This window comes from Phaseolus vulgaris, chromosome 3 (genome assembly GCF_000499845.2).
Source record: "Phaseolus vulgaris cultivar G19833 chromosome 3, P. vulgaris v2.0, whole genome shotgun sequence".
Lineage (NCBI taxonomy): Eukaryota > Viridiplantae > Streptophyta > Magnoliopsida > Fabales > Fabaceae > Phaseolus > Phaseolus vulgaris.
In genome coordinates, this window is record NC_023757.2 from 1,175,719 (window position 1) to 1,201,566 (window position 25,848).

The 25,848-nt window shown below is 31.5% G+C and overlaps 2 protein-coding genes across 3 annotated transcripts; one reads left to right on the top strand and one right to left on the bottom strand.

Moving 5' to 3' along the window:
* Positions 1-496: 496 nt before the first annotated feature.
* On the bottom strand, positions 497-13,478 carry LOC137806107 (uncharacterized). Of its 2 annotated transcripts, none has more exons than XM_068606061.1 (15): positions 13,285-13,478; positions 12,321-12,720; positions 12,034-12,211; positions 11,806-11,945; positions 10,324-10,999; positions 10,033-10,133; positions 9,424-9,568; positions 9,259-9,327; positions 9,085-9,130; positions 7,310-7,761; positions 7,005-7,084; positions 5,912-6,047; positions 4,965-5,163; positions 986-1,101; positions 497-888 (listed from the first exon to the last, which is right to left on the bottom strand). In XM_068606061.1, the coding sequence occupies exons 1-14, from the start codon at positions 13,400-13,402 to the stop codon at positions 998-1,000; spliced, it is 2,844 nt and encodes a 947-aa protein (XP_068462162.1). In that variant the 5' UTR covers positions 13,403-13,478; the 3' UTR covers positions 497-888; positions 986-997. The 2 variants fall into 2 exon arrangements, with proteins under 2 accessions (XP_068462162.1, XP_068462163.1); XM_068606062.1 differs by having other exon boundaries at positions 1,019-1,101; positions 13,285-13,472.
* A 5,359-nt stretch (positions 13,479-18,837) lies between these two features.
* Positions 18,838-21,213, top strand: LOC137808818 (pollen-specific leucine-rich repeat extensin-like protein 3). The gene has a single exon (XM_068610099.1). It carries the CDS (start codon positions 18,838-18,840, stop codon positions 21,055-21,057), a length of 2,220 nt encoding a protein of 739 aa, XP_068466200.1. The 3' UTR covers positions 21,058-21,213.
* Positions 21,214-25,848: the final 4,635 nt, after the last annotated feature.

Sequence of the window (25,848 nt, forward strand, 5' to 3'; positions counted from 1 at the left end):
GGAAATATAACACTGATTAATAATTGCAGCAACGAGTACTTAAAATTGCTAAAGTACAAATTTTATAATTCCATAATTTAATGTTGTGTAATTTTTTATCAATAATATATTTAAAAGCTTTTAGGTCACATATTAGCACTTCCTCTTATTTTGTTACTGAAAAAATATATTAAAGTAAAAAATATATTATGTATAATAAAGTATACATAATATAACTTCACAAGATACTTCAACAAATTTTAACTGGTAAAAAATTATACATCTATAGAAATACATAATCGCTATTTATTTTACTTATGTATAAAGTAATAAAATATGTTAAAATTTATCACTATGTTTATTATTTAATATATTATGTTTATATAGTTGACCTTATATATAATTTAATTAAAATCAATATTTACTTTGATAAAAAAATAACATGGAATTCTTAAATTTGTTAACTGGTACATCAATCAATTGTAAATAATTAGAAGTTAAATAAAGGAATGATAAATAAAGAAAAACCAGCATGGAATGATCTGATTTTCACTAATACATTTCATGAGTCTGTCACATACAAAATCTGTGTTATGATGAGTAATGCACTGAGAAAACAATGAGTTTTCCACAAAAATGCATGCTTCTGTACACACTATGTTTACAAAACAATTCCAAAAAAATCCATGAATTATGACTCTTGTTCTTGCTTTGAAAATGACTACTAGCCATGACATTCTCATGAACAGAGCTTGAACATCAGATGGTGGCTGTTAAGGAACTCTATACAGGTTGGTGAACATGCATATTCTCATGAACACTAATGACAACATTCCTCAACTCAGGAAAGATGGATATGAGTAGAAGTTCAAGTATTGCATAAGCAAGTTGCTTCACACATATGGAAGACTACAATGAAATAGAATAAAACAAGTGTGAGTTCAGAAGAAACACAAATTGTGTTTGGAAAAAATAAGATCCAACAGAAGAAAGAGTCAACAGTTACCGAGTCAATACATCAATGGGAAAGAACTTTAACCTGAGTAAAGTAATATATATCACTGGCACAACGTTTGTACTGCTTCTGACCAATTAAGCCAACTAAAGCTGTTGGAGCTCCATCTGACAAAAATGGAGGCAACTTCATGCATATTATCAAAGTGTAGGGATGTAAATGTTTGCTCTAAATTTCATAAGGTTACAAAGACCAAGTTTAGAGAATAAAACAAGAGATATATAAGAAAAGATGATATATTTTTATTACAGGAGTCCCTTTTGTAGAAGATAAGTAATAATTAAAAATCACAACTAAAAAGAGATATAACAGTGGTTAACTCAAAAACTCCTTAAAAACAAAGAAAATGTCAAACAAACTCTTCATGATGTTTGCTAAGATTCAGTTTAAAGGCATAACTGAATGCAGACCCCAAGAGACTTATGTATTTTATGAATTACTCTATGTTGAGTGCCTTGTTGACACATCGGCATTCAAGTTATTGTTTTAGTCTAGTTTTTTTTTAATTTGTAAACTTTGCATTCAATTCCTATTTTCACTGTTTTCGCAAAACTAGGGGTTGGTTAATAAATACATGTTCCTCCAAGTATCCATGTAAAAATGCTGACTTTACATCTAGTTGAAAAATAGGCCACTAATTGAGTGCTGCCAATGGAACTACCAACCTGATTGTGGCATGTCTTGCAACTGGTGAAAAATCTTCTGTGTAATCAATCTAATACTGTTGTTTGTAACCCTTAGCTATCAACTATGTTTTGTACTCAACCTCTTCACCATTTTCCTTCAGTTTTGTTTTGAAAAACCCACTTCACTCCTATGGTAATGTACACAATCTCAAGTACAACAACTTCTTTCAATGAAATCAATCTCATCATCCATAGTTTTTCTCCATTTTTTCTTATTTAAAATCAGTTTCAAAAAGGTTGTAGGTTCACATTCTAAAAACAGCAAATGAGTGATAGGATCTTCAATTCTGGTCACCTCATAATCAGACATTCATGCAGGCTTTCTTCTTGCACTTTGAGGTCTCTCCTCTTCAAATGTGGCTGTTGGAATTTGTTGTTCTTCTAGCTCCCTTGGTTTCAAGTCTCATATCCATTATCTCCATCAAAATTCTTAAGAATTTTCTTTGTTGCATATACGATATTTTCCTAGAATCTTTCTTCATTAAAATCAACATCACAACTAATAATAGTGGTAAGATTATAAAGCTTATACGCTTTTGACTGACACTCAACACCAAGAAATATACATTTTTCACCTTTGTTATCAAACTTTGATCTTTTTGGGTTGGTAAGCTACATACCCAAAAATCCTGAAATGATCTACATTTGGTTTTCTTTTGCTCTATGCCTCCTCTGGTGTCTTATTCTTCGCAACATGTGAGATTTCTATTTAGAATGTGGATGCTCCAGTTAACAATTTCAGGTCAAAAACTTTTTGAAACACTATTCTTAGTCAAGTGGCTCCTCACTGTGTTGAGAATGATTCTATTTTTCTCTCTCCAAGACACCATTTTGTTGTGGTGTAACGATATTGTAAACTCCTTTCATATTCCACTCTTCCCCATGGTTTGTTTGAATTGAAGAGACTTAATAGCACGTTTGTTAATAAAAATTTCATAACCACCTTTGCTAATAAAAATTTCATAACCTTTTTCTTGTAATTGACCATCACTTAACAAGTTGTTTTTCAAGTAGGGACATAAAGCACATTAGAAATTGTTTCTACAAAACTATTCTTGGTTTTTATCTTAATATCACCTTTCCCTATCACTTTTCATAGTAGAACTATCACCAAAGCACATAGTAGAATGAAAATTTTCATTTAAATATAAAAAAGTGGACTTACTTCCACTCATGTGATTACTACAACCAGTGTCTACATACCAAATGTATGCCTTGCTATCTTTTGCATTTTCAGCCATCAAAAAGGTTTCTACTTCTTTTTCCTTGACAAAATTTGAATTTTTCTCCTTTTCATTAAGATTAGGTAGTCTAGTATAACATTCATAGGCAAGATAATTTTATGATATCTAAAGAAATCTACCTTTGGTTTCTTATGATCTCTTCCTCTATTTTTGCTGTGAAATTGGTCATTGTTGCCTTTAGAGTTCATGCTAAAAAACCCAATTTCCTGGAATTCCATGTCCTGTATTACCTCTACCTCCATATGTTCCTTTAAAATTGTTTGGATGAGTATTTGTAGCTTTAAATGATTGCTCCTCCATTGTTGAACTTTTGTTCATCTTTTGTTCATGGGCCAACAAAGAACTTTGAAGCTCATCAAGGAAGAGAGCATCAATAGCACTGGATTCTTCATTTGAGTATACCCCATGGTCAAACTTTGGTGTTAATGAGCATATAACTTTTTCAACAATGGTTGTGTCATCCATCTTCTGACCGCCAAATCGTACATTGTTAGCAATACCCAAGGTCCTTGAACAATAACTAGTTAAAAATTCACCTTCCTTCATCTAAAGGACTTCAAAGTCTCTTCTCAAAGCTTGAAGTTGAGCACGTTTCTTGATATTTTTTTCTTCATTGAATCCCAAATATCCTTAAAAGTATCTTTGCTACTAATAGTTTCGAGGATAAAATATTCAATGACTTGAAACAGATAATTCTTGCCTTCAAGTCTTTTAATTTCATGGCATCAAGCTCCTTTGTTATGCATATGCAAGAGCCACTATTTGCTCAAGAGATTCTCCATCAGAATGCTAATGACCATCAAATCATGGAATGACTAGTTGTACAAAGTTTTCGGAAGCCATAAGTGGGATAGTTATTTTCTTCTCTCCTTTCTCACAATCTCGTACTACTATATTTCACCTCTCTCCTTTTTTAACACTTTAAATTTGCTATTATTATTCAAGCTTTGATACCACTGATAGAAACAGAAAAAATAAGTGTAGATAATAGAAAACGAGATATGAATGAAAAGATGGATAGTTGTATTCAAAATAGGAATCCTTTTTATTGGGAATGAGTACACAACTAGGGTACAAAATAAAACGTTACAAAAACAAAAAATGTCAACACACACAAGAAACCAGAAAATACCATAACATTCAATCATGTTCATCAGCAATAAAGCTATCATGTTCAAAAGAAAATCTCTTAGAATTTGGACTTAGAACCTACATAATCCTTCAAAACCAGTTTGTAAATTAGAATTGTTCAACTAACGAAGGTGACTTCACAACACCCCTTACGCATAAGATAAACTCTGGTCACACCTAAGATTATGGACCTTGAGCATGGCAATACAATTGGCCAAAGTAAGGAAACTTGAATAGATTCTAATACCATTAGAATTTGGACTTAAGGCTAACTTAACCTTGAATTTTTGACTTGTATGATGATGACTTCCCAAACATAATAAGTGAAAGATTGAAACCAAATCACCAAAATGTAGAAATAAAAACTAAAAGAAAAGACACATAATAACTTTTTGTTTAGAAAAGAGTTTCTAGAATTCTAATGTTAGGATTCTAAGTTCTACATTAAGTAGGAATGAGTAAGATGGACAATATATAAAAAAAGAAAACACACTAACCCACCCACTATCTTAAGGTTTTGAGTTGGTGGTGGTGTCTTGGTCTAACTTATATGTAATGCTTGTGAAGGAATTTTTTGTTCATATACGCAATGAAGTTAATCTCAAATTAACTATAATGGAACCATAATTTTTGGAAGTTGGTACCTTTTGAGTACTACATAATCAAAGCTTATAATGCCTTTATTTACTTCTAAATTACATAATTTGATGAACCACACGGGAGGCAATTACACAAAATAAACCTTGATGGTGTCTACGCACATTGGTTAAGTTTGAATAGGGTATTTGTACTAGCCTTAGAAAGAAGATAAAGAGAGAAAAGAGAGAAAATAAAGTTTCAAAAGAGCAAGAATATTCATCAATCTATTTAAATGCACTATTTTAGGACTGTACAGAAAATACAACTAACCAAAGAGAAATTTCTTCAAATCATTTGCTCTACGAATAGCCTCAAGCTGAAGCTCGAAAGATCCTGACTGTGATTTGGACATCCTGCTTCCGCCAGATTCACTTATGCTTGGTAAAGGCTTTTGATAATATGCACTGCCACCAATGAACAGCTGAGGGGTCTGTACTCTTAAAAAAAATGTACCACCAGGCCAGAGAATCTGCAAGCATTATGCAGACAACAAGAAACATTAGCACAACCTATTGACTACTATTTTATAATGTTTCCTCTGAACAAAATAATGGGCCTAGGATATTAAGCTAATAGGTTGGACAGATTCACTTCACAGAATTTTTTTCCCCTTCTTTTTTTATTTTACTTTTGTATCAGAAACTATTGAAATAAAACTATAATAGGAGGATAAGATTACACAGAAGTCAAAATTAAAAGAGCACAAAACAAAAACTGCAAAAAACAAGAACAAGCAATGACTTTAAATCAAAAAAGCTTTCCAATCTTGCATGTCTACTAGAAACCACCTATATTCAAAGTAGGAATTTGAAGTGTTTGATGAATATTTGGTGTTCTCTCAACCTGAAGCAGTTTCATTTTATTAGTTTTTAGAACTTCAATGGGAATAAATAGAGTATAGCTAACAGTACACAGCTTATGCATTGCTCTGGTTTCTTTAGCCAAGTCCAAATTTGAGAATTTTAAAGGCAACTTTTGTCCTTTTTCTTGTATGATACAAGATTATCTCTATGGCTTCTTGGCTGAGTTGAAGAGAAATTTTGTACTGTCAACTATCTATTAACAAACAGCCACTAAAACAATCCAGTGCTTTAGATGCGCAGATCAAATTGAGGAATGATGTGTTTGGGTGTGATCTAGTTAATTTGCATAAAAAAGACTCCAGGAAAGTATACAATTTCCCAGCAAAATGTTTAAAAATTTGGTTCAATTCTTACATCTTGGAGCCACCGAATCCCCTGGGCAATGGTATCCTCTCTGCGAAGCCAATGAATCTCCCTTAGGATCCAATCATCAATAGCATCTTCCATCACCACCTGTAATATCTGTTTTGAAATCCAAAAGACCTGTCTTCTGCATCAACAGAAATGGGAACTAGCAGTAGTAACCTAGCATCCTGGATATTAATCAACAGCATCACAGCAGTTCATATATTGCTCAGTAAAATCAAATTAACCTAAATTTGAAATCTAATTACTCAAGGAAAACAAATGATATCCAGAAGAAAAAAATGGCACCATGGACAATGGGTCCACCAAAAACGAAAGCATTCAAGTTCAACTACACTTTAGATATCATGTACAAATAAATGATAGATTCATGATGGAATCCTTGTATGTGACAATCACAACAAAGAAACATATTATACATAGAATGTACATAGAGATGAGCCTAGGCCCATATAGTAAAATACATCTAACACCTAAATACCTATTATAGAATTGTCTCTGAGAGTCTACATTTTAACATTATGACAGAAAAATATGTAGAAATGAATATAAAAGTCTAAAGATACTTTCTCTTAATTAATATGGAGATGTTGAGACTTTTATCATTCTCTATTCACAACAAGAACCAAGTACTTGAACACTGTATCTAATACTCCTCGATGTGGGACTTAGATAGCCTATAATATCTAAGTGCTTATCATTTTACTTATAAGAAGTATAGAGTTGAGTAAACTTTAACTTGAGGCGAGTGTCAAAATATATGAAGATATCCAAAATATCTTGGTCATATGTAAAAAAAAATCATTAAAATTAGTATCCTATTTTGTTAGATCATGCTTAGAATAAATAAGGATTTGTGCTTGAGGATCATTAAAACTCTATATTCTCTCCCTCAATACTTAAATCTAAGTTCAACATCTCTAAACATGCAAAGTTTCATGTCTTAAATAACTCAATGTAGAAAAAACATAAACCAATAGAAGATTCTTTAAATTGGCATATAAAATTTAAAGCTTTTAGGCAATATACAGACAATAACAGTCACCTTGGAAATATAGGAAGACCAAAAAGATTACAATACCTTAGCCAACCTCTTTTCTTAAGCTGAAATACATTGTCAACCAAATTCAAAATAGGGACAGTCACGTTAGGTGGGGTCCACTGCAAAAAATTGTTAATATTATTAAGGTTAATAGTGTCTTCTAAACCAAAAATAGAAACGTTAAATTGATCCATTTGTTGTACATTTTGAAAATGTCCAAATGGGTCCCATAAAGCTAATGCATAACTTAAGCATACATCAATAAGTAACAGCAAACCAAATATCTCAATCAAGAAGTGTGATGTGCAAAACAAAAAGGAGAGCAATCCAAGCTAACTACAGACCTCAGGTGGAACTCCAACTGGATCCTCCATATTGTCGGGAACTGGATTGAAATTTGTAGCTGGAACATCCTTTCCAACCTTAGCTTCCATTGGTACATCATGTTTTCTATCTAGATCCAAGTTAGCAGATTCATTATCATGGTTTATTAGCAGTTGTGAATCTTCCTTTGAGCTCAATTCATTTTCAGAATTCCACTCATTCTCTTGTGCTTCTTTATCAATATTCTCATGACCAAAATTAGCTTCCTTTTCACCTTCCTCATTATCAGAGCTTAGCGCACTCTCTGCATTAGTTTGCCTTGGAACACTTTTATCCACCTCATCCATGTTCCAGGACATGTTATGATTGGTTGACGTAGTAGGGGATGATGAACCAACAACTTTTCGAATGAAACCATCTGAAACACCTTTAAATTGTCGTACAATATCATCCACGGCATCATCTACATTGACTGTCAATATAGAAAAATTGAGCATTATGGCAGGAACTCATTTACTAACAACAGAAAAAAACAGGAATATAGCTTGTAACAATAGGTATAAAACCCCTTAGTTAAACTGAAACAGAAAACAAAGATAAAAACATCAGCACATATCTACTGGTTAACCAACCTCCCTTCCCAAAGGGCCAAAAACCTAGAGACAATTTCTTGCCTAATTCCTATTACCTATTCTTCCCATTTACCTCTCTCCCCAAACCAAATTTCTTCCCTATCCTGATTTGCGATTGTAACATAAGCATTCACTTATACAGTATTTGAATATGTCCCATTCTGTCCTCTTATGTCCTTACCTGCATGTGCTAATTCTCTACCTCTACCTAGTAGCATAGGTGTTCAATAAATAATAGGGGCTATATATCACTTTATAATTTGAATTATTAAAGTTGCATTATAAAGTATTAGTATAAATAAAATTAATCTTTCTTAAAAACAAATTCAAATAAATTGCATCACAAATTAAATAAAATTAGTCTTCTTATAAACAATTTTAATTCCATAAGTGTAAATAAGAAACATAAATCATCAAAATATAAACAATTCTTCCACAAAGATCACTAAATACTTGTACTACTGTACCTGTTAAGCGTGGGATTTTACATAGGCATATCGTGGGTAAAATTTTCTTGTTATTCGTAAGTAAGTTTTGAGAGAAAAGTGAATGTGGAAAAAACTTAATTGTGGAAAAGAAACTACCAAAAACATACAGTTTTCGATCAGATTTTCTGAGTTTAGCATGGTAACCCTAGGTAACAATCCCATAGCCTAGTTTGTGTTTTTTTTTTTCCTTTTTTTTTCACCTTTGTCAGTTTCATGATATTTTTTCACTTCTTTTTACATTCTTTTGGGATATTTGTTTCCCAGTCCACATTAGCCGCATATGTTCTCTAATTACTACTTCCCTAGAACCGTGTTTACTAGAAAGTACGATGTGTTATTGGGATGGCTTAGATCCTAGGTTTCGTTGATACCAACATTGCCCTTATAAGAGTACATATTGGGATTGAGAAAATAATCAAGTTCAAAGCAAATGCAAATTGGAATTGCAAAAATAATAAGTTCAAAGAATATTGAAGTCAAACAATTGCCAACCATTTCAAAAGCATCTTATGACCAGAAACAAGCTACAAATGATGATTATTGAGTTTAGGAATTTGAGATAAAAAGGAGCAAGCTACAAATGATGATTGTTGAGTTTAGGGATTCGAGAGAAAATAATACATTGTTTATAGATGCAACTCTATTATTTATAAATTCTGTTTAATCGATATATACCTGCCAGGGTTCTCATCATTGAAGAAGATTTCCCAAAAGAGTAGTTCTTCGAGTGAAAAAAGGAAAGAAAAAGGTGCTTAGATTGCCATTTTCCACATATTTATGGACCAAAAGAAAATGATATAATTGTCACTTATCTAATGTTACAAAAAGAAATACCAAGCAGATACAAACCTTTGAGGAAACACTTAAAAAGTCCCACACTTCATGTTGTTCAGCAATATTAGCTATTGATAGGAGATCCTGAAGCAAGACAGTATATTTAATGTAAAGATATCATATAGATGCTAAAAAACACATCAGAAATTATTGAGGATTGTAGAAAATTACTCAAAATACCTGGAGATATTTATCAAACTGAATGCATCTCTGATAGACAAAGGCATCCTCTGTGCTTGAGGAAAATATCCTTTTGGGAGGCAAATGTAGCAAGTAATTGGGAATATCTTTTAGATGTCGATGCAATCGCTCAAAATTCCTGTATCTGAAAATCACCTAAAGAATGTTAGTGATGTTGAAGCATAAATATAAACAAGGAACAAAGCAATTTTGGAACTCTATCATATGTACTCATTATTATTATAGATTGGTTTAAACTTCAAAATAGGGAAAAGAGATGGTTTAGTTATTAGGAAAACTATCCCAAGAATGTACTCATTCATTTCACATTATTTTTATTTACTTTTAAGAGAATGTGATTGTTACAAAGAGAGGAGTTGAATGCAATTATCATGATAGTAATTAATAAAATATTTATTTTCTCTATCTTCCTTTTTCAACTTAAACAATTGGGTGTTCCTAATATATTACTATATTGTTAAAACATTAAACATTACAATTTACAACCACTATAAACCCAAGTAAACCTGTCTAAAATTATCCAAATTGAAACAAACATAACTTATGCACTCCCACTATTATAGAAATGAAGGAAAGTAAACCCTCTACCTTCTTCTAACAAACCAAGTTTTCTCTAGACCGTCAGTCACTGCAATTGAATATACAGCAAAAGAAGTGGATCCTAGTTTCTCAAAATATGCTCCCATCACCTGTAGTGTGCAAGTAGACAACAAACAACAATCAAACTGAATAAAAGCAACCACAGAAAAATATCCCATCTATCATGGCTTCAATCCCTTCAGATTTGTTAGAGTGAATATTATATAGGCTCCAAGTTTACTTACATTTTACATAGTCTATAAATCAAAAGTTGCAACAATATCAGACAAATGTGCATACCCGACACCGAAGCTTTGGAACAAGATGTCCCTCTCTTTTAACAACCATGTCAGAACCAATCTTTCCGCGAAATCCCTCACCATGTTTCTCAGATTCAGGGTTGTGGAACTCTGACCTCGGGGAGGACACCTTAAGAGGATGTTGGTTTCCCAGGAGAGAAGCACTGTTGGATCTCTTTAGATCTTTATATTTTTCAGAAGTGAAGTCCTTGGTATCCTTAACTTCATCAACATGATGGTCTACTTCAGAACAGAGTTCCTTGTCAGCATCTGGTGCAGACTCCGACCTATTTGAGCCTACAACATTGAGGAGGGGATCTGAACCCACATAATGCAGAGAACACGTTCCTTCTGGAGTTGCATCAGTAGCAGGACATTTCATAGAAGGGTCCTGAGACCCGGATTTGGTACTTTTATGTTGTTTCCGTCTATAATTCCTTCCTCTTGCCCACATGTTCTCCAGATTCTCAGGTGTAAGAACTTCAGTTCTTCTCTGGGTTGCAGCCTCTAGCATTTGTGCCCAATCAGCAGAGCCTGTATGGTTATCATGTCCACCCCCAGCACCAGAATGGCCATGATTATGAGTTGTATTGGTTGAATGTTCACATACCCCCAACCAACTTATACCATCCTCATTAAGGAGCAGTAGAAGGGATTCAATTAGCTCATTGATGTACCTGATCATTGAGAGAAATACATTTTTATGAAAGCAAATTGGAATAAATTAGTTAAATGTCAATGAAACTTCAATCTTAGATAGCCAGTAACAGGTTTCTTTTCTAATCAAAAGTAATAGTGCTTTGCATCACTATACAGGTTGCAATGCCAACCAAGTTAGCAGTACAACCTGTACCAATCATATACAGTTAAAAGAAATACAAAAGTGTGGGAGAGACTAAACCAAAACCCACTAAGAAAATCTGTAATGTGGGAAACCACATCTATCTTTACAAAAATCAGAGACGATACAAAGAGGCACTCTACAATACTTGTGCATTAAGATGACTGATAGGACGCCCAAATCTATTATTTCAAAAAGGACTCACAATTAGTAGATGGGATCATGGGCACATTCTTCTTATGCATACTTAAAGAACCCATTCCTCAACCCAACTCTTAGTACCCTAAATCACATATATTTCCTCTTGGCCATAGATGTTCAAATTTGTTGTCTAGCTACTGCCAGGACGTACCAGTAACACAATACTTCGATCTACTCTTTCATATTTCAACCTTGAAACTCATCAACCAACAACAGCCAGAACAAAACCATGGTAGCAACTAGGAAGGTTTTTTATGTCCCATATATACCAAGTCTGATCAGAAACCTCACCCCTAAAGACAGACAAACTTTAAGAATTTCAGATTTCTATCTAAAAATATTGGTAAAGGAAACCCTTCAACAGGTTATGAATTGTTAAGGCCCACCTCCCTGACAAGAAAGACTTAAAGGAAGTGAAATTTAAGACAGAATTCAACTTACCCTGGGCTTGCCAAATTCATGACAGGTTGCAATATCAAACAAGTTAAAAGTTCCCGAGCTATACATCGAATTACAGGACATTGAGCTTCTCGTTTTCTCAGTACTGTAGTTAATAATCCACTCGTTAGCCTCTGGAGAACCTAAAGAGAGAGAAATCTCATCAGATGAGGTATGAGATATATTTTACCAAAGTAAAAAATAGACAACATCTGGACACTCCACTCACACCTTGTACTCACTCTCTGGAGATATTAGTGCCGGATGAAGCTCCTTAGAATTCAACAGATGAAACTTCAATCTTTCATCCCTCTCCTCAGAGGATAAGGTTAACATGACATCAACACCTATAGCATCTTGATTTCTTCTGAAAAGGTCTATATGATCCCCTATTAAATCAACTATGTCCCTACAATTATAAATGACACATAATACAACCAGTGATTTTGTTTATTTCAAGAACTTCCCAAATTCCTTTCTTCTGGGAGCAAATAATAAATGAGAGGTAAATAATGTACCTCGTGAGTAAGTCAACAAGGTTTATCTCTTTAACCCTCACTGACACTTCAGCAATAGCGTCCATGATTAAGTCTCGTATCATCTCAGGAAACTCCATATCTGGAGTAATGTCAGAATACCACATATTTATCACGAAATCCTTCAATATCAGATCAATGAAATCATTCAAGGCAGCCTCCACAACAGGAGAATCGATCTTCTTCCATTTGGGAGGGTGAGGAGAAGAAGAGAGTTGTTCATCATTCAGAGGCAGTTGATTTTTCTCCAAGTGAGATAGATAAGGCTGTAATCTTGGTGGCTGAACCTTCCAACGGAGTTCCACCTTGTTCAAAAGAATGCGCAGAGAAGCAACAAACAGAATGGACATGGGAAGATTCATCCACATAGATTTACTTGTATCTGTGGTGAACAAACAACAACAACAAATAAATGAAAACTGGAAGTCTTAAGAGCATAACCCCGATAATGAAATAACAAACATAAATAAACCAAGCACCGGATACGAAGATGAGAAGTATCAATAAAAGACTAAGTTTGAAGTTTTGAGGTAAAACTTCACTGGAAAAATGAAAAAACTTAGATGCAATTCCTTAAGTACTTTTAGTGTTGTTCTATTATCAGAATAGAAGTTTTGCTCAAATAATCTGCATAATAAAACCTTTGCATTGAAGATCAGCATAACTTACCAAGTTCAAACTCAAATTCTGATTGAACTATAACACCAAAAGCACTTAAGGGTATGCATGCATCTAAGTTTGTTCCTAGAAAAACGACAAGTCTGAATCACCGTCTCCACATTTGCAATCTTAAGGCAAAACCCAGATGGGAAAATGGCAAGTTTCAACCGAAGACTCAAAATTTGGAGTGTTGAAGCAAAACCCAGATAGAAAAACAGCAAATGCAACATCAAGGAATCATTGTTAATGTAGAAAAAATAACATGATGGAAATAGGAATAACTTACGAGTGAAGAAATAGGAAATGGCGAATATACAAAGAGCCCACCAGAGAAGACGGAGCTTGGCCTCTTCAATGAGATCATAGATGATGTCCATGGTGGGTGTGGGCGTTAGAGGACCCATCTTGTTCCCTCTGTAACTAAAAGCGAACACCTTGCCACTTTCAAATATGCATGACAATTTCACTGCGACAACCTCGCTATCTTTGTTCGGTTTCAGTTTGTTGCCTATTTCTATATCAGCTTTAATTAATTAATAAATTAAGGTTTTTTTATTAACTTTTAATCTAAATTAAAAATTTAGAAATTAACCAAAGTATAATGAAGTCCAATGGGTTGCTCAATTGTTTTTTTCTGCACTCTCCAAAAATCTATCTTCACTCCTTTTCATTCAAGAGTATTATGAGATGAAGAAATGTCCTTTCCAAAATAAAAAATAAAAAACATCATGGTAATATTTGTTAGTGTAGAAAGAAATTTTAGAATATACTTGTAAAAAAAGCAACCAATATATTATCACATATGATAATGTTGTTTATTTTTATAATATATGTTTTTAAAAGATAAAGTAAATAGTCTACGTTAAATTGGATTTATAATTTCATACTTTTAAGATTTAGTTATTGAACGATAATCTTATTTTAAGTCTTGTAACTCAATTGAATTACTTGATTAACATAAATTTTTTTTCTTATAAACAAGTAATCAAATCATAGTTCTTGGGTCTAATCCAATAATACATATGTAACCTACAAACTTAGTTTTAAACAAAACATTTTTAGTATAAATTCTCACACTAGCTATCATTTTTGAGTTAGTGTTGATAATAATAACAAACAAAATAAAGGAGATAAGGGAGAGAGACAATACTCATAAAAATGTATAGTGGTTCGTTTGTCATAACAAATCACGTCTATAGTTGTTCACCAACAAGTCAAGTTCAACTAGACAAACTAATGTTGCAAAGTCTATAGCATTTTTTATGCTCGTAGTCACTCCTAACTAAGTATTCTTTACTAAGTCATTCTTTGCTTAACTGAGTATTCTTTAAGCACCTAGCACTTATTGCTACTCCTTTGAGTATTATTTGTTAAACAATCACTCCTAGCTTAAGATATAAAAGTTAGGAATTTTAATGATCAACAAATCCTTGGGTTTGATCACTAGAGAGGATTGTGTTTGATGATTAATACAAATTTATGTTTTCTCTCCTAGTTCAAATGTTATTTCACTCTAAGAAGGAATTACATCTTTTGACGAATACAATGAGTAAGTACTCTCTCTTCTACGTGTTTGAATGAACATTTTTAGTATATATATACATGTGTGTATTAATATACATATATATATATATATATATTATTGCATGAACTTTGTAATGTAGATTGAAGTTCACCCGATCATCTAGTGTTCATTACTAATGTTAGATGTTTCATCAACTTTTACATATTATGGATAAATCAGATAGATAACTAAATTTGGAATCATAAATAATTTCTAGAGATATAATGTATCAAAGATTAGTAAATTTGCATGATCATATACACTTTAATTGATTAAACAAAACAAAAAATTATATAAAAAGTTTTATATTCTACAAACATTCACATTTTAGAACATAAAAAAATGAAACAAAAGGAACACATTGCAATTTTATAATTATATTATATATGTTTTCATTACATGATTTTGAAATGTTTCCTTGTGAAGAGAAGAAAAAGTTAAGGAGTATCAAGGTTTTCCATAAAAGCTTTCAATCAATACAAAGTTAAGGGATGTAATGTGTCATCTACGAAGATGATAAAGTTATTTTTGAAGGATTCATACTATGCAAGTTTGAAACAATGCTCATCTTCTAAGAATCTATATAAAGGATTCAAGTTGAATGTGAAGAAATAAAAGAGTTATACTCATAAGTTTGTCGGTTTTTGCGGGTTAGTTAAACCTTTGTATTTCTTCATTGTGTGAAGTAAACTCCATGAGCTTAATTGTCATGTCTTTGAGATTACTTATTTTGAGGTTTTAGTATCCAAGGAAGATTAAGATGGAACAACTTGTTTGTGTGCTCATGATAATCACGACCGATTTGTGTACTTGTTGTAATCATTGATTGATTGATGAAACTTTTTAAACAGTTGTCTTAAATAAGAATTGAATGTAACTCGTGAGTTTGAATGAATCAATATAAAATTGTTATGTTATTTTTCTTTTGTTATATTAAATGATATATTGATTGTTGATGTGAGAGTATCCATGAATATATATATATATATATATATATATATATATAACTATTTAATTTTTTAAAAACTATGAACCCAAATAAAAGAATTAATTTTAAATTACAATTCAAATAAAATTACACAGATTGATTCAAATAAATTGTCTTTATAAAAAATAAATTTAAATAAGTTGCACCAAAGTATAAATTTTAAAAAACTAATTTTTTTAAAAATAATTTCAATTTCATGGGTGTAAATAAAAAATATAAATATATAAAATGAAATTCTAATCAATTTTTTAATAATTAATATTTCTCTCACTATTAACTTTATTTTTTTAAAATATTCAAATAAAATTCACTAAGATTAACAAATAATGAGTATGTACTTGTATTAATTACTATACATTAAAAATATTGATCTAATATTTGTTCCAAGTTTTTTGCATGAATATGTGAATTTGTTTGTCAACAACAAACAAGTTAAAATTTATTTTTACGATAATTAAACGTTAACATATTTCAAAATAATGAATGATATGTTGCATAAAGAATAAAAAACAAATCTTCTCCAAATATTTGATAGTTAGGTTTTAGGTTTATTTTCTTTGTAATATTAAGTACTTTATATTACAATAGACTGTTTACGTAATTAAAATTACTTAGAATGATTAAATATAATATGTTTATTTTGGTGACATTCTTAGTTTCAAAACAAATAATTATATAAAAGAACTTTAATCATAATTAACATAAAGGGTAAATTCCCTATCTAACACCCTTTACACTTTTATTTCCCTAACTAACACCATTTTTGTTTTTATTTTCCTATCTAGCACCCTTTTGTTTTTATTTCCCTATCTAGCACCCTTTTATTTTTTATTTCCCTATCTAACACCATTTAAAAAATAAATAAATAAATAATAATTTATTTATTTATTGATAATTTTAATTTTTAATGCATTAAAAAATAAATATTTTTAATGTTTAAAATAGTTAAAAATATAATTAATGAATAAAGAAATGAGTTTTTATAAAATAAAATAAAAAATTAAAATGTTTAGTTTAAAATTATTTTTTTTAAGAATGAAGAAAATAAAAAATTAAACCCTACAACAACATAAAAGTTGAATCTATAAACATAAATTAATATTTATTTTTATTATTATAGATGATGTAATCAAGTTAATTTCAAGTAAAAAATACATGACATAATTACAAAAAAACTAAAGTCAATTAGTATTAATTAATAGTGGATACACAAGTAATATTGAAGTGTCTATCCTAAATGCAAAATCCTAAAAAAAAAACTAATGTAAATGTTACACTTAATGCTTAAAAATGAGAAGCAAAAAATGAAAAAAAAAAAGTTTAGAAAATAAAAAAAAGCAACAATAAAAAAAAAGAATGGTAGAAAAAAATAATAACTAAAAACATAAAAGATATAAAATAAAGGCAAAATAAATTAAGATAAAGATAAAAAATATATAAATAAATCCAAATAAGATAAATATAAGAGATATAAAGCGATACTAAATAAATATATGTTGATCATAAAAATGAAAATAAATTAAAGATGATCATTCATTTAATATTTTCTTCAATGGTACATTAAATAGTTTGTGCGAAATGAAACATAATTAATAACGAAAAGTGCACAATACAGTAATATTGGGACATATTCTTTATGTGTGTCATGGTGTTTGACATTTTTTTTCGATCATGTTGTTCTTTTATGTCCATATCAATCCTTATTTAACTTGGTTTTTTATAATTATGTCATCAATAATAATAAAAATAAATACTAATTTATATTTATATATTCAACTTTTATGTTGTTGTAGAATTTAGTTTTTTATTTTATTCATTCTTAAAAAAAATAATTTTTAAACTAAACATTTTAAATTTATTACTTTTTATTTTTATTTTGTAAAAACTCATTTCTTTATTCATTAATTATATTTCTAACTATTTTAAACATTAAAAATATTTATTTTTTAATGCATTCAAAATTAAAATGATAAAAAAAATTAATTTATTATTTTTTAATTTATTTTTGAAATGGTGTTAGATAGGGAAATAAAAAATAAAAGAATGCTAGATAGGGAAATAAAAATAAAAGGGTGCTAGATAGGAAAATAAAAACAAAAGGGTGTTAGTTAGGGAAATAAAAGTGTAAATGGTGCTAGATAAGAAATTTACCCTAACATAAAACATGTCAATGTCATTTTGTATATTTATTTAATGGTAATTGATTTAGAAATACTTAGTTCTTAAAATAAACAGTCAATTTTTCAAGTCATCCACACATTTATGTCAGTTCAATAAATGATGTTAATTAGTTAAAATAATTAACTTATATGAAAACATTATTTCTGCACTATTAAATACATTTATGTTATTTTCTAATTAAAATATTATTTTTTTTCTTTCACTTGTAATTTTAGTCTTTTTAACAAAATTTCCAACTGGAAAATATTGCCAAATAAAATAAAAATTTTATTTCTAATTTATTCCCAAATTAATTATTTTATTCATAACGTGTTCATATTTTTTATTAGTTAATCTATTTATAAAATAAATAAACTATAGTATTGTTTTAAAACAAAATATTTATAATTTGTTCTTAAGAAACATCTAATTGTATGAGTAATAAATAATGTTACTAATAAATAAATATGTTACCACTAAATATGTTTTTTAATGATAAATTCTCTAATTTAAAATTTATTCATAGAAAATCATTTATTGATATAATAAGTTTCCTTCCAGTTTTTATAATTATTTATGAATAGATATAGTTTACTTATGTATAGTTTTTGTTAACATATGGATTTTGAGCTAATATTCTCATATTTTTTTGTATTTTTATTTTTAGTAATTTTTTTTATGATGACAGATGATTGTTGTTACTCGATCTATCAATATAGTTTAAATGAGAAGTTGTACAGTGATGCATGAAAGAGTTGTAAAAAAAATGAAATCAATACTCATTGGTAAAGAATTATGGAAGTTATATATACCTATGTTTGTCTATAATAACCTTAATATGAAAAAAAATAGTATTTAGTTTGTTGAAGAAGGACCAAGTCAATGCATTTATTTTTAGTTGACTTTTTACATTCATGCCCTAAATATGCATGCAAGATGCCAAAATTTGTGGTTAGATGATAGAGAATCCATTCAAATAGGAACTAAAACTACGAAGAAGCTATAATTTCCTACAACCTTAACTGTCCACAAAGAAACCTTGTTTTCTGCATCACTATAAATAATGTCTTCTTCATTCTCTCATCTCACCACAACTTTCAGCCTTGGGCCATCCAAGGTGGTCAGACATGGCTCACCATTGCTCAAACAAGGCCCTTGGTCTTCTCATTTTTCTGTCTCTTCTTTCAACCATTTGTTCTGCTCAACTGGTTCCTGAATTCACCCATTCTGAACCAGTTGATCCAGCTGATGCAGTAGCACCAGCACCTGAAGTTGATGAAGATGGAGCAGAACTAGCCCCAGCACCATCTATAGAATTTGAAAATGATGAACCCCTAACTCCACCACCACCTGCAAAAACAAATGAAAGACTCAAAAAAGCTCATATTGCTTTCAAGGCATGGAAGAAGGCTATTCACTCTGACCCTTTGAACATAACTGGAAATTGGGTTGGTGAAGATGTTTGCTCCTACAATGGTGTGTATTGTGCTCCTGCACTTCATGATCCCACCATCAATGTGGTTGCTGGCATTGATCTTAACAATGCAGACATTGCTGGGAACCTCCCTGAAGAGTTACTGCACTTGGAAGATATTGCACTTTTCCACATCAACTCCAATAGATTCTGTGGTGTGATCCCACAGAACCTGCAGAATCTCACACTCATGCATGAGTATGATATCAGCAACAACCGCTTTGTTGGTAGCTTTCCCTCTGTGGTTCTCACATGGCCGAACTTGAAGTACTTGGACCTCAGATTCAACGACTTTGAAGGAGCCATTCCCCCAGAGCTTTTTCACAAGAATCTTGATGCAATCTTCTTGAACAACAACCGTTTCACATCCATCATCCCAGACTCTCTGGGAAACTCCAGCGCCTCTGTGATCACCTTTGCCTACAACAACTTCAAAGGGTGCGTTCCAAATTCCATGGGAAACATGAGGAACTTGAACGAGATTGTGTTCATAGGGAACAACCTTGGAGGGTGCTTCCCGCAGGAGATTGGAACGATGGAAAATCTGAGGGTTTTGGATTTGAGCGGCAATGGGTTTGTGGGGACTCTTCCTAACTTGTCGGGGTTGAAGAGTGTTGAGGTGATTGACATTGCATACAACAAGATGAGTGGATATGTGTCTAACTCTGTTTGCCAGCTTCCTGCGTTGAAGAACTTCACGTTTTCGCACAACTACTTCAATGGGGAAGCTCAGAGCTGCGTGGCGGAGGGGAATTCTTCGGTGGCTTTGGATGACTCGTGGAATTGTTTGCCGGGAAGGAAGAATCAGAAGGCGTCGATGAAGTGCTTGCCGGTGCTGACTCGGCCTGTGGATTGCGTGAAGCAGTGTGGTGGAGGCAAAGAGAATGAGCATAGCCATTCGCCAAAGCCATCTCCTTCTCCTAAACCTCTGACACCAAAGGTTGTACACTCTTCACCTCCTCCTCCAGTTCACTCCCCACCACCACCTCCACCTGTCCATTCTCCACCACCACCACCACCACCACCAGTCAACTCTCCACCTCCACCACCACCACCAGTCAACTCTCCACCTCCACCACCGCCAGTTTTCTCTCCTCCTCCGCCAGTTTTCTCACCACCACCACCCCCAGTTTCCTCTCCACCACCACCCCCAGTTCACTCTCCTCCCCCACCAGTTCACTCTCCACCACCACCAGTTCACTCTCCTCCGCCACCAGTTTCCTCCCCACCACCACCACCAGTTCACTCTCCTCCGCCACCTGTTTTCTCTCCACCACCACCCCCAGTTTCCTCTCCACCACCACCAGTTCACTCTCCTCCCCCACCAGTTTCCTCCCCACCACCACCAGTCTCCTCCCCACCACCACCACCAGTCTCCTCTCCTCCACCACCAGTTCACTCTCCACCACCACCCGTTTTCTCTCCTCCTCCACCCGTTTTCTCTCCTCCACCACCACCAGTTCACTCTCCACCACCACCCGTTTTCTCTCCTCCTCCACCACCACCAGTTCACTCTCCTCCACCACCCGTTTTCTCTCCTCCTCCGCCAGTTTTCTCTCCACCCCCACCACCCTTAGTTTCCTCTCCTCCTCCACCAGTCTCCTCCCCACCACCTCCCCCAGTTTCCTCTCCACCACCACCAGTTAACTCTCCTCCTCCACCACCAGTCTCCTCCCCACCACCACCAGTCTCCTCTCCTCCTCCACCAATTTTCTCCCCACCACCACCAGTTTCCTCTCCACCACCCCCAGTGTACTCCCCACCACCACCGGTGTACCCTCCTCCACCACCAACATGGGATGATGTTTTCCTTCCACCACACTTTGGCGCTTCATACAAGTCACCTCCTCCACCAGTAATTGTTGGATACTAAAAGACTCTGCAATGCCATTAACATCTTTCTCCTTCTTTTTGCTATGCTTAGGTGGAAAACTGAACTTCATCGTGTCCATGGATTCTCTGTAACAACTTAAGGGGTTTCATCTCCTTCAATTCTAATTCTATAATATACATAAGGGGCTTCATCTCACTATATTCTAACATCTTCTTACTCCTAATCAACTCATTCTTTTTTAAACTTATGTCTTCAAAACTTCGTCCTAAGCTACTTAAAAATAACTAAATCGCATCTTTATAAACTCTAAAATTTTAATCGCTTCTTTATACATCTAATTATAATTTTAGATTCATAAAAATATCTAAAAAGAAGAAAAATAGCATCTCACATGCATAAGAAAAATTGATCAACCATAAATAGATGGTAAGAGTATAAATATATACGAGAAGGAGAATAAATGCTTTTGTCCCTATAAATTGAAAATATGTAATAATAGGTAAAAATAAATTGATAATTACAATAAAATACAAAAATTAATTTATAATTTATAAGTTAAAATTTCTTAAATAAATTACTTTGATGTATTTTATCAAATATTAAATGAATTAAATTAGTTTTTTTTATCATAAAGAATTTTAATAAATAAGAATACTAGAGTACTCTAACCCATATAAAAAAAACTCAATCAATTTTCGCCTCTTGGTGCCGATCAAGAGTTGGAGTGTGCCAACTTCTACATTTTCTTCCCAATTTTTTTTATCAACAAAAAAACGAATAAAAATATTTCAGTTAAAGATTTGATGTCATGTGAATGGAGCTGTAGTGTTGGAGTAAACAATGAAGTTTTAAGGTTGATATGTTTGGAAGGATTTTGAATTAGGATCCTTACCATAAATATTAATATTTGTAATAAAATAAATTTAAAAAAAAAAGAAAAATCTCTTTAATAAAAATACAAGCAAAATACAAAATATTTCAAAATTAAAAAAATTATAAATTTTTATAAATGATTAAAATATTAATATTTATTGGGATGTAGGATGGTATCAAATAAACATTTTTGAAATGGATTTTAGTCTTTTCTTTTTTAATGATCATATATAAGAATAGTTATATGATAATATTAAAATGACTTATTTTTTATAAAAACTTTATATATATATATATATATAAAGTTATAATTAATATCAGATATACAAATTATCTTAATAAAGGGTTAAATATATATTTTTTTGTCTAATATTGGTTTCTGATTTAAATTTTAGATCATTCAGATACTTGTAGCATGTATATGATTAAAATGGGTCTTTATAGTTGTAGCATGTATATGATTAAAATGGGTTTTTATAGTATGTATATTATTAAAATGGGTCATTATAGTATGCATATTATTAAAATCGATCCTTACATGAAATGATTGTTGTTGTTTTTTAAAAATGATTAGTCTTTTTTCAAAATTCTGTGTTGTTTTGATGACAGAATAACTATTTCTAATGAGGTGATGAATTGAATATCTAATTGAACCAATTTCACATACAAAATTATATATTACAATTATTGTTTTCATACTACAAACACTTGTATAGTCTAAAGTTTGAAGTGAAAAAAAAAAACATATTTAACCCAATTAAAAATGGGTTAATTTAATTTAAAAGTTGTGTGACGTAGTTTTTTTGTAAGTTAGAAATTTGCCTAAATTAATCATATGTTTAAGATGAAGTGAATTTATTTAGTTAAACATATTCTTCAATTTATTTTTTATATTTATTGTAATACAAAGAATTATTTATTAAGGATTAGAGTCGATTTACACGCTAATAGGAATGGGAAAAGGTTATTTGTAATATTATAACAGTAGAAATAGAGTGATATCAAGATTTAATTGCTATAAAGAAAAAATTGTCTGCTTGTGTAATATAGGAGTAAAGGAAAAAAACAATTAAGTTATACAAATAATAAAGGAAAAGTAAGGAGTTTAAGATAATAATAATAGGCTTCTTCTTCCTGCACCCCTACATTTTTCTTCCTGCACGCCCACAATTTTTTAAATCTCGAAACTGACCTTAATCTTTTATTTGGAAAAGGACACCGTGGTTATCGGAAATAGGGATCTGGGAGTGTGCTACGGATTCATCAATCCGAAATTGAATAATTTTTTTTTCCGGATGAGGGAGTATTCTGGAAGCAATTTTTGCATAAATTATTGATTTTCGGATTGCTGAATCCAGAAGCCTAATTCTGTTGTGGATTTGCGGATCCAGAATTTTTTTTTTAATTACGGATTTCTGAATCCAAAATGCATATTTCTGTTACGGATTGGTGGATCCGAAATGTTTTTTTTTTTTTTGAATAATGGATTTTTGAATGTTAAATGCATATTTTGAATTACGAATTGGTAGATCCGAAATTTTACCGGAAGTGTCAATCCAAAAATTTTCTGGATTTCATAATCCATAATGCAAAAAAATAAATACAGTTCAAGTGCATTTTAGGATTTAAAAAAAATAATAGGGACAATTTGGTCTTTGCATAACATTGTGGGGATGGAGGAAGAAAAATGTAGAGATGCAGGAAGAAACTGCCATAATAATAATAATATAGTAATAAATGATAGCATCACCAAATTAAAATCAACATTAGTTATAATTGAAAGATCACTTAAATATTTGCCATGTTTAAAATTAGGTATTTAAGAGGTCTAATCCCTTGATAAAAACATAAAAGTTTTGAAGGAGAGTGTGAATTGTTGAACCATTTTTGTGGGAGAAGAACCAATCACATGTTGCAAACGCCGAATACAACATTAATTATTGGAATCACAAGTTTACCAGTTCACAAGAATCTCTTGCAATCTTTAAACATGATAATCTAGTTTCTAAAAACATGAGATTTATTTATTTATTTAAGATATGAATATTTATAAAAAAAAGTGTCACAATTATTATGATATTAAACTTATGTTTAGGATAATGTAGCATCATTAATATAAATTTTCTTTTAGTACAAGAAAATCAATAAATAAAAATCAATTTTAGAAACAAAAAATAATTAGTTGTTATAGGGACTTAATTAGAGATTATTTTAAAGACTAAACAAATATTGGTTCCTAAATAAGTTTCTATTATTGATAAATAGTTTCTAAATTGATATCTAATTAGTTATCCAAAGTTTTTGCTACCAAATTTCAACTTTGTAAAATTCCAATAAATATGAATATGATTTCAATGAATAAAGTAACTAATATCAACAAAATAGCCAACAAAGAGATGACAGATAGTGTTTACCCTGACTAACAATAAGAACCGTCTAGTCCTAACATCTAGCACGAGCTTCTATGTCACATGACCAAATGTCTAATGTGAGCGTCTAACGCTAGTCAAAGAAAAAAAGAATCCTGGGATATTTCACATGTAACATTCAACTTTGAATTTTCCCGAAATTCTTAATGGAACTGAATAACGTAGACTATTCACTCACTCACCATTTTCAACATTAAACAAATCCACAAAATATATAAAAAATCTTATCAAAGTATAAAACACAACTCAAAACTTATCTTTAGGCTAATAATGGTAATGAGTTTTTCTTCTCTACCTCCTCCTGACCTAAGTCTAATTTCAAACGTCATTTCTAAATTACAATTAAGATTTGTCAAGCCCTACTCCACAATGTAAACATTAAAGGTATCCAAGAATACTTACCTTTAGTCACCATAAATGCAAGCCAACTGCAAATTAGGGAGACAAGAGGAATTAAGGATCTTCAGAGGGAACACATGGCATACAACAAGAAAGGAGAAATAAAGAAGGGAGAAACTCGGAGTACAAGAAAGAGAAAAGTGAAAATGAACCTTTGAAACTTATTGATCATTTTCTTTTCTTCATATTATATTCATGACGCTACCTTTTTAATAACTAAAGCATTATAAAAATGGATGCTACATTATTAAAATATTACTACTTTTGCGTAGCTAAACTCACTCTACTTTTATAATTTTTTTATAAATTATTATATTTAAATTAATCTTTATGTCAAGTAGACTAATGCTATGCTTATATTATTTAATTTGAAACATTCATTTAATTTCTACTTTTATGTTTCTGAAATTGATACTAACAAATTCTTTATTATTTTTATTTTTTCTATTTTGAGTGTCACATTAGTCCACTCAATGTTTTCTATTTTAATTAGTGTCCCATTAAAATAATATAAGCATAACATCAATCTAACACGCACATCCACACACGTACAAACTCTACATACAATACATGTATTCACACACACTTACACACGCACCACACGTACAAAAGTACACGTACCCACACATTACATGCATACACACGTACATACACATGTAAACACAAATACACCTACACACATACACACTCATACACTCACACACGCGTACACACAAATTTCCTCACACATGCACACATCCATCCACACAAATTTACCAAATATAACAAACATTGCATATCAAGCACGGGAAGATCTAACACAATTAAAAATCTAAGAACCTGTAAATGAGATTTTGCTAAGTCAATTTTTACATATATTTTAAATTATAATTATAATTTTATATTCAGCTATTACGTTTTAAATAATTTTTGTGTGTATTATATGATTTTTAAAAAAGGTGTAAAAAGGAAATCACATTCGTTTGACCATATTTCCACCACTACAAACACACCCTTATTTTCGTGGTGGTTTCTCTCCATCTTTTATTGTGGAGTCAATAATCACTTTTGGACGGAGGTCGCGTTTCTCACGTGGTTTGCAAGAACTTTCTTAGTGCATTTCTTATTCATTGACCCACATGTGCTGCAC

Bases quoted from the DNA above. Each gene is read 5' to 3' on its own strand.
- LOC137806107 (XM_068606062.1), bottom strand. From the start codon at position 13,402: ATGGGTCCTCTAACGCCCACACCCACCATGGACATCATCTATGATCTC. The intron at 12,721-13,284 runs GTAAGTTATTCC...TGTTCACCACAG, and splicing joins CATTTCCTATTTCTTCACTC to ATACAAGTAAATCTATGTGG. The intron at 5,164-5,911 runs GTAAGAATTGAA...TAATGCTTGCAG, and splicing joins GGATTCGGTGGCTCCAAGAT to ATTCTCTGGCCTGGTGGTAC.
- LOC137808818 (XM_068610099.1), top strand. From the start codon at position 18,838: ATGGCTCACCATTGCTCAAACAAGGCCCTTGGTCTTCTCATTTTTCTG.